The sequence below is a fragment of the Coloeus monedula genome (assembly GCF_965178545.1).
Source record: "Coloeus monedula genome assembly, chromosome: 1".
Lineage (NCBI taxonomy): Eukaryota > Metazoa > Chordata > Aves > Passeriformes > Corvidae > Coloeus > Coloeus monedula.
Window position 1 is genome coordinate 147,754,938 of NC_138781.1, and position 13,352 is coordinate 147,768,289.

At 44.3% G+C, this 13,352-nt stretch overlaps 1 protein-coding gene across 1 annotated transcript; it reads right to left on the reverse strand.

Annotated features, from left to right (window-relative positions):
* Positions 1 to 284: 284 nt before the first annotated feature.
* Positions 285 to 8,887, reverse strand: LOC309576779 (uncharacterized protein C8orf76 homolog; the record flags this gene model as incomplete). The annotated part of the gene is made up of 6 exons (XM_082288309.1): positions 285 to 491; positions 1,606 to 1,738; positions 4,616 to 5,133; positions 5,928 to 6,071; positions 8,496 to 8,591; positions 8,774 to 8,887. The coding sequence occupies 6 exons, from the start codon at positions 8,885 to 8,887 to the stop codon at positions 285 to 287; spliced, it is 1,212 nt and encodes a 403-aa protein (XP_082144435.1).
* Positions 8,888 to 13,352: the final 4,465 nt, after the last annotated feature.

The following is a 13,352-nucleotide window of genomic DNA, read 5'->3' on the forward strand; positions in this document are numbered from 1 at the left end:
AAAGATCGCAGATGCTTCAAGCACAAATTGGTGAGGATTATGATGGAAAGCTACCTCTGAAAGCTGAATTGAGAGTTTGATTTTATACTGTGTTCCTTATAATTTTAAATACAAACAAATCAGTGAACGAAGAAAAGGATGCAAGGTGAAGAATTTAAATACAGAGATTTATATCTATTCTTAAAAGAAATACAGTAAGAATTCTTAAAAAATGTAGTATGAACTTTATTGCATGTATCATGCCATAATCATTTGGAGATAAAAGAATAAATACAACAAAACCTCTACATTACTGAAGGTGGGAGATAAATATCTGAATAACGTTGTGTGCCAAAGTGACATAAATCATCTTGGAGATTACCAAACCATTTGATTTCAAATTCCGTGACTGAAGCAGTTACCAGTGATGACAATGCTGAAGGGCCTATGCATTTTACCTCACCCTGAAACTCCTCTTTTAGTTTTTCTGGTATAAGATCCTGTCCCATAGCCTGCAAAAAGAGTAAGAAGAAAGAAGGGAATCAAGAAAATAACTTGCAGAAAAAAACCAATCAAACATGGCATTAATAACAGATCTTTACAGGCAAAGCCCTAGTCACATGAACCACACACCATCCTGGAGAAGTTTCCAAGCCATGATGAAGTTGCCTGCCTTGGCATTCTGCATTCAGGGAGAGCTGAGACCAAAGCTCAGAGCTGTGCAACCACTCCAGGTTCTGTCTGCACTTGCACAGAAGGGTTTCATTCTGAATAGCAGCGGAAGTCTCAACACCAGCTCTGCATTCAGTTCTCACCTTGCATCAGCATCAACACTCTGAACTCCTCCTGAGGCATGTCCGAGCACGGAAAGCAAGAAGCGAAGTTTCTTTTCCCAGCCTTTCCCAACCGTGAAACAGCCTGTGTGCTACTGCCCTCTCATGGATGCCATTCCTTCGACTGCCTGCTGCCTGGCAGTGGCTTGCCTGTCACTAACTTAAAGCTGTAATGCTGACAGCAAAGTTAGAATCTTGCTGGCTTCCTTTTGCTCCTTAAAAGTCAGAAGCTCTTTAAATAGTACTAAAAATATTTAATCTCTATGAAGAGATTAAATGCAATATTGCTCTCCTCTGTTATTTTTTTAAAAACTAGAACCCAGTACATTAAACAGAACAAAGAAATGCAAAAGAAAGTCTCTGGCTTTTTCTGGAAACATTTATTACTTTTTATGCAAGTGTTTAATACTGCTGTGGCCATCAAATTAATCTTCACTTCCATTTCAAACTAGTGATTCACTTTGGGGCATCTAAAATTCCTGAGATAAAATGTACAATCCCAGGAAATGCACAGCAATGATGCACCTGCAAATACAAGTCCAGTGAGAAACTTAACAACGCTGCAGATTCCTGAAAGGAGAATCTCAGCAGATCAGAGACCCACCTGTGTGACGCAGGCCAGGGCTCTACAGGCACCTCTGTCAGTTCCAGATAACACACTGCCAGCAGCCCGCCCCAGCTAATTTCCCTTGCTTCCTGGCACAGTTAATTAGCTCAGGGGAGTGTCATGCTTAGAGGACAACCAGTCTACACAGAGAACTGAGACCCTGCACACAAGGAAACATCCTCTTACTTTGGTCATCAACTGCAAGGAATTTTCATCAAAACCAAGTTGAGCCACTTTGTCATCAATTTCTTTTTGACTTTTTCTGTTATTCTCTAGCACAAAGGATGACTGCTGTGACTGGGTAAGCTGAAGTAAAAGCCTGGAATGAGAAAGGTAGTTAAAAATTGGCACAGCTGGAAAAGAAGTAAGACCTAAAAACAACCAAAATGTTTAATACTTTAATTAACACTTCTAATACTTTAAAATAGCTCTTCTTCATGACTTTTGTCTACTGCAAAGAAGTCAATACACGTGTATCAATCTAATATGGATATTGTGTATCTGTGCTATAGAACTACTGAGAAGTATTTTTGAAAAATAATATGCCAGTATCTCTGGTTGCTCTGTGCAAACATTTTTGTCCCCATATACTTGTCACACCATTCAAAAGTGAGGCTCAGACCTGTGAGTCATCAGGTGTCCCATGTCCTTACTATGGCCTAACAAGACAGCAGCCCATTTTTGTTTATGGAACCTGAAAAGCTAGAAATGTGGGTGTTTGGACAAATATCAAACATGCTCCCCACAGAGGCCAACCCTGGAATATTTTCTTACAGCATTCACCAGTTTTATGTTCGAGGCAGTGCCCCAGAAGTCACAACCATGAACTGGTGAAGGTTACACACTCTGCTCACGACAGGCATTGATGTCATCACCAACTGCTTGACCAGCAAGAACAGTGGCAATTTCCAGAGACCCTCACACAAGGACTGTAAAATGGATTGGCAGAGGAAATATCCAGGTATCTATACATTTGTCTCAAATCACTGTCAGATAGATTAACAGTATTATGCTTATTTTACACTTCTAGGAGCAGAGAGACATACTGCATAATCTCCTGTGAACTCACTGAAATTCACCATGGGTGTTATAGTGGAGATAAATATCAGTTTTAGAGAATTTATTAGCGTCCAGAGAATGGCCACAAAGGTGATCAAAGGCCTGGGATGTCTGCTATTTGGGAATAGGCTGAGAGAACTGGGTTTGTCCAGTCTTGAGAAAGGAAGACTGAGGGGAGACCTCCTAACCATGTTTCAGTATTTAAAGGGCAGATACAAAGAAGATGGAGACTCCCTTTATACAACAAACCACATGGAAAAGATGAAGGAAAATAGGTATATGTTAATTCTGGAGAGATTCCAACTGGACACAAGAGGAAAGTATTTTACAATGAGATCAGTCATTGGAATAATCTCCTCAAGAAAGTTGTGGATTCCCCAGTGTTGGATATTTTAAAGATTCAGCTAGACTGGGTGCTGGGCCATCTTGCCTAGATCATGTTTTTGCCAAGAAAGGAAGATACTTGAGGTCCTTTCCAACCTGGAATTCTATGATTCTACAATATTCAACCAAGGGCCCACTAGAACTTAGCAGTGTTATTACTGAAAAAGTGTTTAATTCAAGCTTTATGCAAAAAGAAGAACAACAATTTTTTTATCCTATTTACTGAAGTTAAATGAAGTTGGTGTTATAATAATGGTGTGCATTTTAAGGAAAAGACTCAAGATCTAAGATGAAAACTTTCATTTGAACACTATAAACATCAAAATTTACAAGTCTGAAATTCCCAGTCAAAACTTTACTGAATTTACAGATGGTTTGTTGGTTCCAAGTAAAAATGGAAAGTATTTTTAATTTATAAAGCATTTTTGTTTCAAAATTTGCATCAACATAGTATAAAAAAGAATGAAATCACAACGAAAATTAAACAAAAAAACCACTCCAGTTTGTTTTCAAAACTATGAGAGTCAATTATTCATGATGCATTAACAGAGAAACTTATTTCCTACGAAAACCAATACTAATATCCCTTTTCCAGGTGCAACTTATCCTGCACATACGTTTATACACCATCTACATCCCACTTAAAATCCAACAGACCTGAAAATATTAGAAAACCTGCATAAGCCTTGGGCAGGGGAGAAGCTTATCCTGGACAAGTGTATCTGCAAATATAAACCACAGTAACACTCTGTGAAACTGTTCAGCCAAGCAAGGAAATGCCACCATTTGTAACTGTCTCAGTTCTGAACTATATACACTGAAACAAGCAACACAAATTATTAATAAAAATGTAGCTTCGATATTCAATATCAGTACTAAATCAATTAACTTTTTCCAAGTAGCAATTAAAGTCTTCATCTCTTAGTCTGAGTACAGTTAAAAGCTACTATTTGGGTTTTTTTCATTTCTTAAATCTTGCCCCAGCAGGGCAGTTATAAAGTGTTCTCTGTAAACATTTCTGGACATTCATAAGATGCCCTTAAAAACATTTAATGACTGATACATTACTGAGAGGCAAGAGGGAGAAAAATCATCCAAGATTATTTTAACAAAACCAGTTCCTAATTATCTCTTTGAAAGATTATGTTTTGGGGATTTCTGCTGTATGCAAGAGTTTTAGGAAGAGGGGAAAGAAAAGGAAAGAACATTTTAATGCAGCCCTGTCAATCAGTTGTCACAGAGTTCATTTTCCAGCCTCATCCATTATGCAGATTGGGGTATTATTATAAAATACATTTTCATTCAAGCATGAGGCTTCAAGCAAGTAAGACAGGTGGCACTCGCAGAGGGAAGACTGGCTATGCCTTCCCTTTGGGGCATTTCTGCTGCTGCATCTTTAATACCAGACCAGGAACAGCAATGGTCTAGCAGGAGCATTTGTTGAAGAACAGACCCTTTTGTATGTAATTACTTGAAAAGATTCACATTATAAGCTCATTTAAAAACTCTTCTCAGCTGTGCGTGACACTGGGTTACTCTTTCCACTCAGATTCACACTCTTCACAGCCATCACACTAAGTAGATTTTGCTTTTTAGATCTGAAGCAGTAGTAGGTTGCTTCTAAGTTATTGTTGCCAACTTTGAAGCAAGCATTTAAACTGAAAATGCAAACTGAGGACAACTGGGAAAAATATGCTTTACATTGTTCTTGACTGAGAGAACTTAACGTTATTCTGAGAATACATACAGTTACCTTGCTCTAATGAACGAGGCACATGCTTTTATCCCAACTTTCTTTGACATGTTCTGCTTCCAGGACTTGGAATCTGCGCGTTCCTCTTTGTCCGTCCTTTCCAGTTCTCCTGAAGTGCAGAGGAATTCTCTCACCACTTGGCTGCTGGAACAAATCACTGCATTCTCCCACTTTGTTTCTGCAGCAAGGTTGAACCAAGGGCCTTCTTTCTGGCCATCTGATCTGTGAGGCTGCAAATTATTCTCTCTGCCAGGTGATGTTCTGAAACTGCTATTTCTTACACAAACCTCTTCAGACTGATTTACATTTGCTTCTGGAATGACTAATGGAGACAAATTCTGTAAAAGGCTCATATAAGCTTCAGCAAGTAACTTCCAGAACCAAGGACTGAAAGGATGTAAGCAGATAAGTTGCTGAAGACACATGATCTTTTTTTCTACGTTTTCCAGACCCTGGTAAATGGAAAACTGCAGGTTGAGAACCGTTGTTAAGTGATCTGTGTTAGTTGCGCTGTTTCTCTAGAAACAAAAGGTAACAGATTAAAACCAAGAGTAGAATAGAATCATCCTTCAGAGCCTAGGAAAATGTCTCCCTAAATAATGACATACGAATATCACAAGGTAACTTTTAAACTGTACAAAACGGTGCTCTGAATTTAAAATGATACAATTGGATACAGATCTTGCACAATTCAAGCTGACAGCATTCCCTCTAGCTGCCTTGTCTCAGTCTGAGAGGCAAGAAGGCCCTAAATGCTGTCATTTGTTTATTTTCCTTCAGAGTGTTCTACAGCTGCCTTTCTTTGCAGTATAAATACCTTTTCTATAATATAAAAAAGCATCAATAATATTCTAGCAGACTTCAGAGCCTCTGGACTTTTTCCTTTATGGGAAAAACTCAATTTGTGGCTAGATAGTCTTCTTGGTGGCAGTTTGGCAGCAAGTATATGGAAATAAAAGGGAGTTTTGAACTGTCACTTGTAAAGTGGAAAGATTTAAGCACTCATTTATTCCCTTTCTTAAAATTCCTATTACATTGCATTAATTCTGCCTGGCAGACCATGATATTTAGTCCCTTCCAGGACTACCAGCTTCCCTGCACAGGGAGCTCATTGTGGTACAGGGTGTTCCAATTTCTAAAGAGTGATTATATCTGCAGTGACAGTTACCCTCTGTTTACCAAATACTCTGAGCGCTGAACATCCTGAAGGATTATACACATGAAAATTATTTTTCCAGAAAATGGTCAGTATAAAAGAACTACTGGCAATGTTTTCATGTTCAAACCCTAAAAGAAAGACTGCATTATTTACCATTTTTTCTGCAATATCCAAAGCCTCCTTGTGCCTTCCTAGGCGAGATAAACACCGAGCCTGGCCCTCCTGGACATCACGTCTCATTGCAATGTTGCTGGCAGGTAAGAGTAGCAGGCAGTCTGAGTATTCACACAGGGCTTTCTAGGAGCATCACAGGAAGAAAAGCCAACAAAACAGGGAGAGATTTGCATTTAAAAGCAAGCCTGACAGCACGACGACTACAGTCACAAAGGGAATTCAGAACCTGAAGTCTACATTTGCATTTCTCCAGACTCAGCTACTACCTGTGCCAGCAAGAGACAAGGCCCCAGTACTACACAGCCAAGTCTAGATGGTGACGAGCAGCCTCAATTCTAACTCATGTTTAGGCCCCAGCAGGATTCACCACACATCTGCCCACCTCTCTCTCACCAGGCTTGATGCAGAAGGGATCATCTCCTGACCTGGGTAATATGTGACACAAGGCATCTTTCCCCCCAGCTCAATGATCTGAGCGCTCATCCTAAATCTGTGGGACCTTGTTCCAAAACCACGACATTCTCCATGGGCAGGTTTGAACCTGCAAGTACCTCACCTCAAATAATCAGCAAGTCAGAGAATACCACAAGGAAGGTGAATATCAGTTGTTCCTGTAGGCTGTTTTAATGTACATGAAATAAATATTAATTGGGCTAAGGAAAAAGGCAGGAATGAGCAATACTTCTGCAGCTTAATCCTCAGGGCACTCACCAGGACTCCAATTAACATTTAAATACATTAAACTAAGTATTCAGTGAAGCTAAGTCTGGAATCTTGATTTCTCTCCCTTTGTTAGTGCTCAGAGAGAAGACTGAAGAGCAGTGCTCATTCTCCCATCTCTCAAAGTGAGTATTTAATTATTCCTTGAAAACTTTAATGGTTTTAACAGAAAGAGCTTCTAGGAGACATACCCTAAATACTTCCTAGCAAAACGGCTGAAATATTTTTCTTTCCTGATGCTGAGCTCACATTCCTTCTTAAGCAAAAGAGGGAGCTCCCCTCTGCCCAGTGCATGCAGCAGCCACTGGTGAAAATGGATCTGAGGGTTGAGGACAATCCTGTTTGCCTTGTTATGTGACAAAGGGAAATAACTTGGCACGGTTCAGGCATTATGAATCCCAAGCAGATTCTACAGTCATCTCTATCCTAAAAACAAGCACAGCTTAGATCACTGCTGTCCTTGACATTTCCTATCAAGTGACCTATCCTGAAGTAAAAAAACACTGACAATGAGAGAAGAGATTACTAGCCCTATTTACATATTTCCAGCCCTCCTTCTAAGGTCTGTGCTTCCAAACCTGTAATTTTATGTGCAATTGAGCTCTGGTTCTTGTTCCACCAGTGATCTAGGTTAGCAATAAAACGGAAAACGTTTCTAACATGAATCGCTGCAACAGAAAAGAGTTAGGAAGCAACGGTCTGTTCCATTTAGCAGATCTGAGGAGGTGTTATTCTCTCCTGACTGGGAGACACAGCAGTGAGAAATCTGCTTTTCCTGAGGGTCAGCAGCTACGTCTGACGACAGCCTGAGGCAGCTCTGCTATCAGCACCCATTTATGAATCCCTTCAGGGCATCTCAGCTGAGACTACAAAACATCTGTCAGGTATACACAGGGCTGCAGTGGTGCTGGAATAATATTAGGATCAGTGCCAACTGAGGTACAAAAACATCCACAAATCCAATGGGCAAGGCAAAAGGAGTACAGTCAGAAGTCAGATGGAGGGCTTTGAAATCAGGGAGCCTGTAATGCAAACCATAGGCTGGAACAAGAAGCTACACCTGAAACAAGGGCTGGAGATGCTGATTTCAACAAGAAAACAAGGTAACAAAAACTAGATCTTGCAACTAGGACTGCAAAAGGCAGGAGAGCATCGCTGATGAAGAATGCGGCTCAGGACATACACAGTGAGGAGAGGTCTGGGAGAACCGCGGGCAGGAACAGACACGGACAACATCCACGCACGGCAAAGGCACAGCCGGCCTTCCGGAGGGAGCGGAGGCAGCAGAGACCTGGGACAAGTCACGGAGAGGCTGCTCCGCGACCGGCAGGAGCCTGACGACCACTACAGCTTTCATCTGACAGCGGGGGGAGCTCTGAGAAAGGCGCCCCGCAGCCACGTGGTGCCAGCGATCTGACAGTCTTTGTGGGACACAGCATTATCCCCAGGAGCTGAGAAACCCACGTACCAAACTCTGACCATGACTTCCCCGGCCGCAGACACCAGCTCTGCTCACGGCTGAACTGCTGCGATGCGCCCGCCTGCCTGGGATCAGTTCCGGGGCAGCGCCGTGCTCCTGCCCAGCTTGCTCCAGTCCCGGATGGATCGTGGCAGAACGCAGATCGCCACTGCGGCCCGGCCGCAGCCCGGCCCTGCCCGCGTTCAGGCACGAACCAGGAGCGGGATTAACCGCAGCACGGCCGCCGGACCCGCAGGCCGCGGTACATAATGTACATTCACCCTGGCGCAGCACATCGGGAACTGCAGGACCGCCCCAGTTTCTGTCCCCACAACTCGCCCCGGCCCGTGCGAGCGCCCGGGAAATACCTCGAAGTCTCGCTGCCGGAACGCCCAGTCCGCCCGGAACTTGCTGCCCGTGACCCCGCCGGCGCCTTCCCCGCCGTCGGCCGCGGTGTGGAACCACTGCGGGCACACGGAACACAGAGCACACACAGACCCGTCACGGGCCGCGCTGTGGAACCACTGCGGGCACACAGAGCACACACACAGCACACACACACCCCTCACGAGCCGCGGAACGACTGTGGGGACACAGAGCACATACAGACCCGTCACGACCCGCCCCGCCCGCCCCGGCTCCTCACGCGGGGCTCGCAGTGCCTGGCGCCGCAGGGAGCCCCGTCCCCGCCGCCCGAGCGCCGCTCCCGGCTCGGCGCGAACAAGGAATCCTCGAACTCGGGGCCCAGCGCCGGCTCCATCGCCGCCGCCGCCGCCGCTCCCGCCCGCCCCCGCCGGCCCCGCTCCGCGCGGGGGGAGGAGATCGGGCACCGTTCACCCAAAGGGAAGTGCTGGGAGACCTTCCAGTAAGGAGCTGAACCGAAGTCCCGCGCCTTGATAAATTAACTGCGTAATTGTGGAGGTGCTCTGTTAGCATCTCGTCCCTGTGACTGTGCAGGGGTGAGTGGGAATGTGTTTTGGCAACTTTCCCATTTGATTTCAGTTCTGTCTCAAAGCAGAACGGGAAGCTGGTGTGTAATCTGCTCTAGGTGACCCTGCCTTGGCAGGGGGTTCGACTAGATGTTCTCCAGAGGTCCCTTCCAACCCTAAAAATTCTGTGATTCTCTGAAATTTCAGGCTTTCCACGACACGCTTTCCCAGAGCAGCCTACACTGTGCTATGGCAAATGGGAACACAGCCAAGTGAAGACTGATCCTAGACCTCCTTCAGAATGTCAAGACACAGGCACACAGCTGCTCATTCAAAGCTCTGCATGCCCCAGCTGCCTGCCCTGCCTCATGGTATTGGTGTGCACAGTGTGCTGTGTTTTAAGGGTACTGCTATGCTGTTTCATTCCTCCACCTTGCCAGTCCGTCCCTCCAGGAAGGTCCTTTTTGTCCCAACTAATCACCACACAGGTTTGGAGGTGAGCTGAAAAGTCATCCTTGTACTTCCTTAGCCTGCAAAATGGACTAATGAACTTGTCCATTAGAACCAGAACAGATTTTGAGGCCAAAGTAGTGGTGATTTTTATGTGAATTTAAAGGTAAAACACGTGGTTTGGTTTTGTTAGGGTTTTTTTTTTCTTTTTATTTGCTTAAAATACCCTTCCATACCAGTGTAGCTATGACTGGATGTAGCATGACCTGGCATAAATGCCAGGGCAGAAACTCAATTTTGGTAGTTGGAATTGGTCAGAACAATTAAAGCAGATTGATGTTCCTTTTGCTTGTAAACTTGCTGTTTGGCAAGCAAGCCCTCCAGCACAGAGGAAACTGTTCAGCAAGTCTTGAGAGAACCAGGAGTTTCCTTGACATGCTTCAGTCTTCCTGTTACAAGTTTCAAGGTAGGTGAGGACAGTCACTTGTGTTTGCACACCAAAAGCATCTGGCTTCCTCCTGCCCACAGACCAGGACAGGCAAAGCACACAGGGGTCAGACTGAGGAGGTTGGCACAAGTGTCTGAACAGTTTCAGCACCTGTAGTGCTCCTCACATACACTGCACACACATGTTCCCTTTCCCCCTACTCCAGGACTGCAGGTCATGCTGCAACACACCAGTCTGATGAACAAGGCGCAAAAATAAGGGCAAATAAGCACAAATCAAAAAGAAGAAAATCCGAAAAAAGAAACATGAGTAATCAAAGTGAAATGTGGCCCCAGCTCAAAGTAAAACAAAAAGAGCAACGCATTCCCAGGGGCAAATCCCACAGCAGCTGGTTGGCTGCCAGCTTGGATTGCAGAGTCCTCCAGGGGTGGGGGTTTCAACCATCCTTTCTTCTGAGGATACCAACGTGGTCTACAAAAGGCTCTGTGTTGCAATGCAGAGAATGCCTTTGTCTGGTAAATTGGTGATAGCAGAGCCTTGATTCCCAAGTGCCACAGAGGGGGCCTAGCAGCTGACTGTGTGGTTTCAGTTCTAAGTCATGGGCAAAGTATTGCCTCTCTTCTTCATTCCTTCTTTGCCTGGCTCTCCCCTGCCCCTGCCTCCCCTCAAGACATTTAAAAAGATTCTTATATATTAGTTACAGAAATGAAAAAATGCAACTTTAAGAAATTCCACTGCCTTGTCAGCACCGGAGGTTTGCTCAATTTCTCCCTCAAGATCCAAGTCATCAGTGTAGCTGCCAGAACACAAATTCTCACTTTACTTAAGTAAGTAAAGCTGCTTGCCCGAGTTTGCATGGCATGATTTGCCTCGGTGCTGTTAGCCTTGGCTTCACAGAGGAGAAAACATCATCCCTGGAAGACGCAGCTTTGAGCGGGCTCAAATATATGAGCCCTACAAGAGCCTGTGCTGCTGCAGCTGCTCTGTGCAGGCAGCTTCAGGGATAAAAAGAAGCTGTAGATGAATCTCTCCCTGAAGGCAGCCAAGGTCTTACTCCACTGCCAGCCACCAGCTCGGCACATGAGCATTGGACCAATAAAAATGGGCTCCAGTAAGTTGTGGCCTCCAAACGAGTTCCTGTGCATCAGCAAAGCCATTGTGGCTGCTCACACGAGTGTGCCTCGTTACGGCAGCAGTGAGGGGTTGTGACCCAGCTTTACCCTGGGTGAGCAGGGGCAGGCAAGTGGGGGGCAGGCCAGTGTGCTTCACCTGCAGTCAGGGTGAGCCCAGAGACAGCCCAGGTTATGAGCCAGGGATTTGTCACACTGTCCTATGGCCTGAATCTTCTGGCCAGGAAAAGAAAAGGCAGCATGGAAGACAGTTTGTCTAAAGCCCTTATTCTCCTGGTTTCCCTGTCTGAGGCAAAATTAATTCAGAAGAATTCTCCTCCAGTGCTTCTTTAATTACTGATGTTGTTATTTATGACAGCCTGCCTCCATGGGTCCTCGCCACAGTCCAGCCACTCTCGTGCTAGCACACAGACACACCACAAAGGTTTCAGAGACCATCATGCATGCACAGCAGAAACAAGAAACCTCAGTCGGCAACTAAGGCCCTATCTTGGTAGGCACTACCCACACACATCGACCAGGAATAATGCAGCTCTCACACAGCTTTATTAAAATATACTGGAAAGCAGCTGCCTTTGGAAAAAAGCAGAAGAGAGAGCAGTTCTCTCCTCAAAGCAAGAGAGCTGCCTGTAGTGAAGAGGCCAAGTAAGGCCCACAGGCAGCATTCCTCAAAGGATGGGGTGGCTCCTGAATTGTTAAGTGGATTCTTCCAGACACTGTGAGCTAGTCATACCTTAAGGGAAGATTAGTTTTCTTGTTGGATACTCATAACAGAGGTTCTTCCCTGAACACATTCATGGAAAGAGGAGCAGGTCTTTATTTGCTGACACTGTCTCCCTGCATCCTTGTCTCTTGCCTTTTATTTAGATTGCAAATCCTTTACAGCAGAAACCATCTTTCCTCTTCTTTGCATGATGTCACATGTAAGGGGATATTGTCCATGACTACTGGGAGAGTAATACAAGTAATATTTCATGGCTTGGGGCAGACAAAGGTTATCACTACTACAAACTGCAAACAAGAAAAGCTCTGATGAGCTCAGATAACTCTAGCATATCTTACAATGATGTCAGTAAGTTCTAGTTCTAGTTAGACACAACAAAAATTGAGTGGGGAGGTGAGGGGTGCATTGTGGAAATCAAAGAGTATGAACTGTTGTTAATAGAAGCCAAAAGCTTTTTAGGGGTCCTTAGGACAGACAGGAGAAGATGCATCCCCCAAAAGATGGTTCACTTCCCTGCTCTACCTTAAGACAGTGCAACCTTTCAAGCCCCTGGCAAGCTATATTAACTAGGCCATAATCTATCCCCCTCAGGCTTCACAAACCCCAATAAAGTTGTTATTGCCAAAAGGGTGCACTGCGCACAGATGTGTTCAGCTATTAATGGGTTTTGCAGCTATTTTCTGTCTAGTAGGATAAATGATGAGCAGAATGAGTATGCCCTTGGGTTTGACTAGAAAGCTGTTGAAAAGAAAAGAGGAAAAAAGCTTTCTGGAAAGATAGAAAGAAGAAAGTGATCAAGTGCTAGAAAGAATCCTAAAGCACTGATCTTCCCAAGCAAGGTTACACATTTCCAGTACTGATGTGATCATGTGTCTGAACTGTTTCACTAAGCCACATAGTACAAGCACTGACATTGTACCTTGATGGTCTGTGAATACAAAAATCATGGCAAAGGATGGTATCTCCAATCTACTGCTCTAACTGGAAAAACAACCAAGAGAGTCACAGGGTTGGGCATGTTTGAGGTATTTTTACACCCTTTTTTCAGTTTTATCAGTTTTTCTGAAAACTCATTAACTTGCCCTGGCCACCGTTATGTTTGTTGCTTAATTGCTACTTGTGATGAAACCAGGCCACAGAGACCACAGTGGATTTGTTACTTCTCTAGGTTAAAACTTTCCTGCTGCAGTTTTCAGGACTGGGCAGGACTAAGCAACACAGGTGGCAACTCCTCTAGGACACCATTTAAGACCTTTTTTGTAACAATATTGAATAAACTGAACTGACTTACTACAATATTGCTATCTTTTACGAAAGAGAAACAAGTCAAAAGAATTAGAAAAAAATAAGCTACACAGAAGAAATACACCCAGGGCTTCAGGCCTGCCCTTCAGTGACATTCACAACTCGGGTTTTTTTCAGTCCCTGCTCTCTTTTTCCATATGGAGGCTGCCTCCTCATGGGAAACAACCAAACTGTTGATCCTGCAGTGTCTTGTTTCCATACAACTTTTGCATTGCTGGAGAGGACTGGTAGGAACTGCT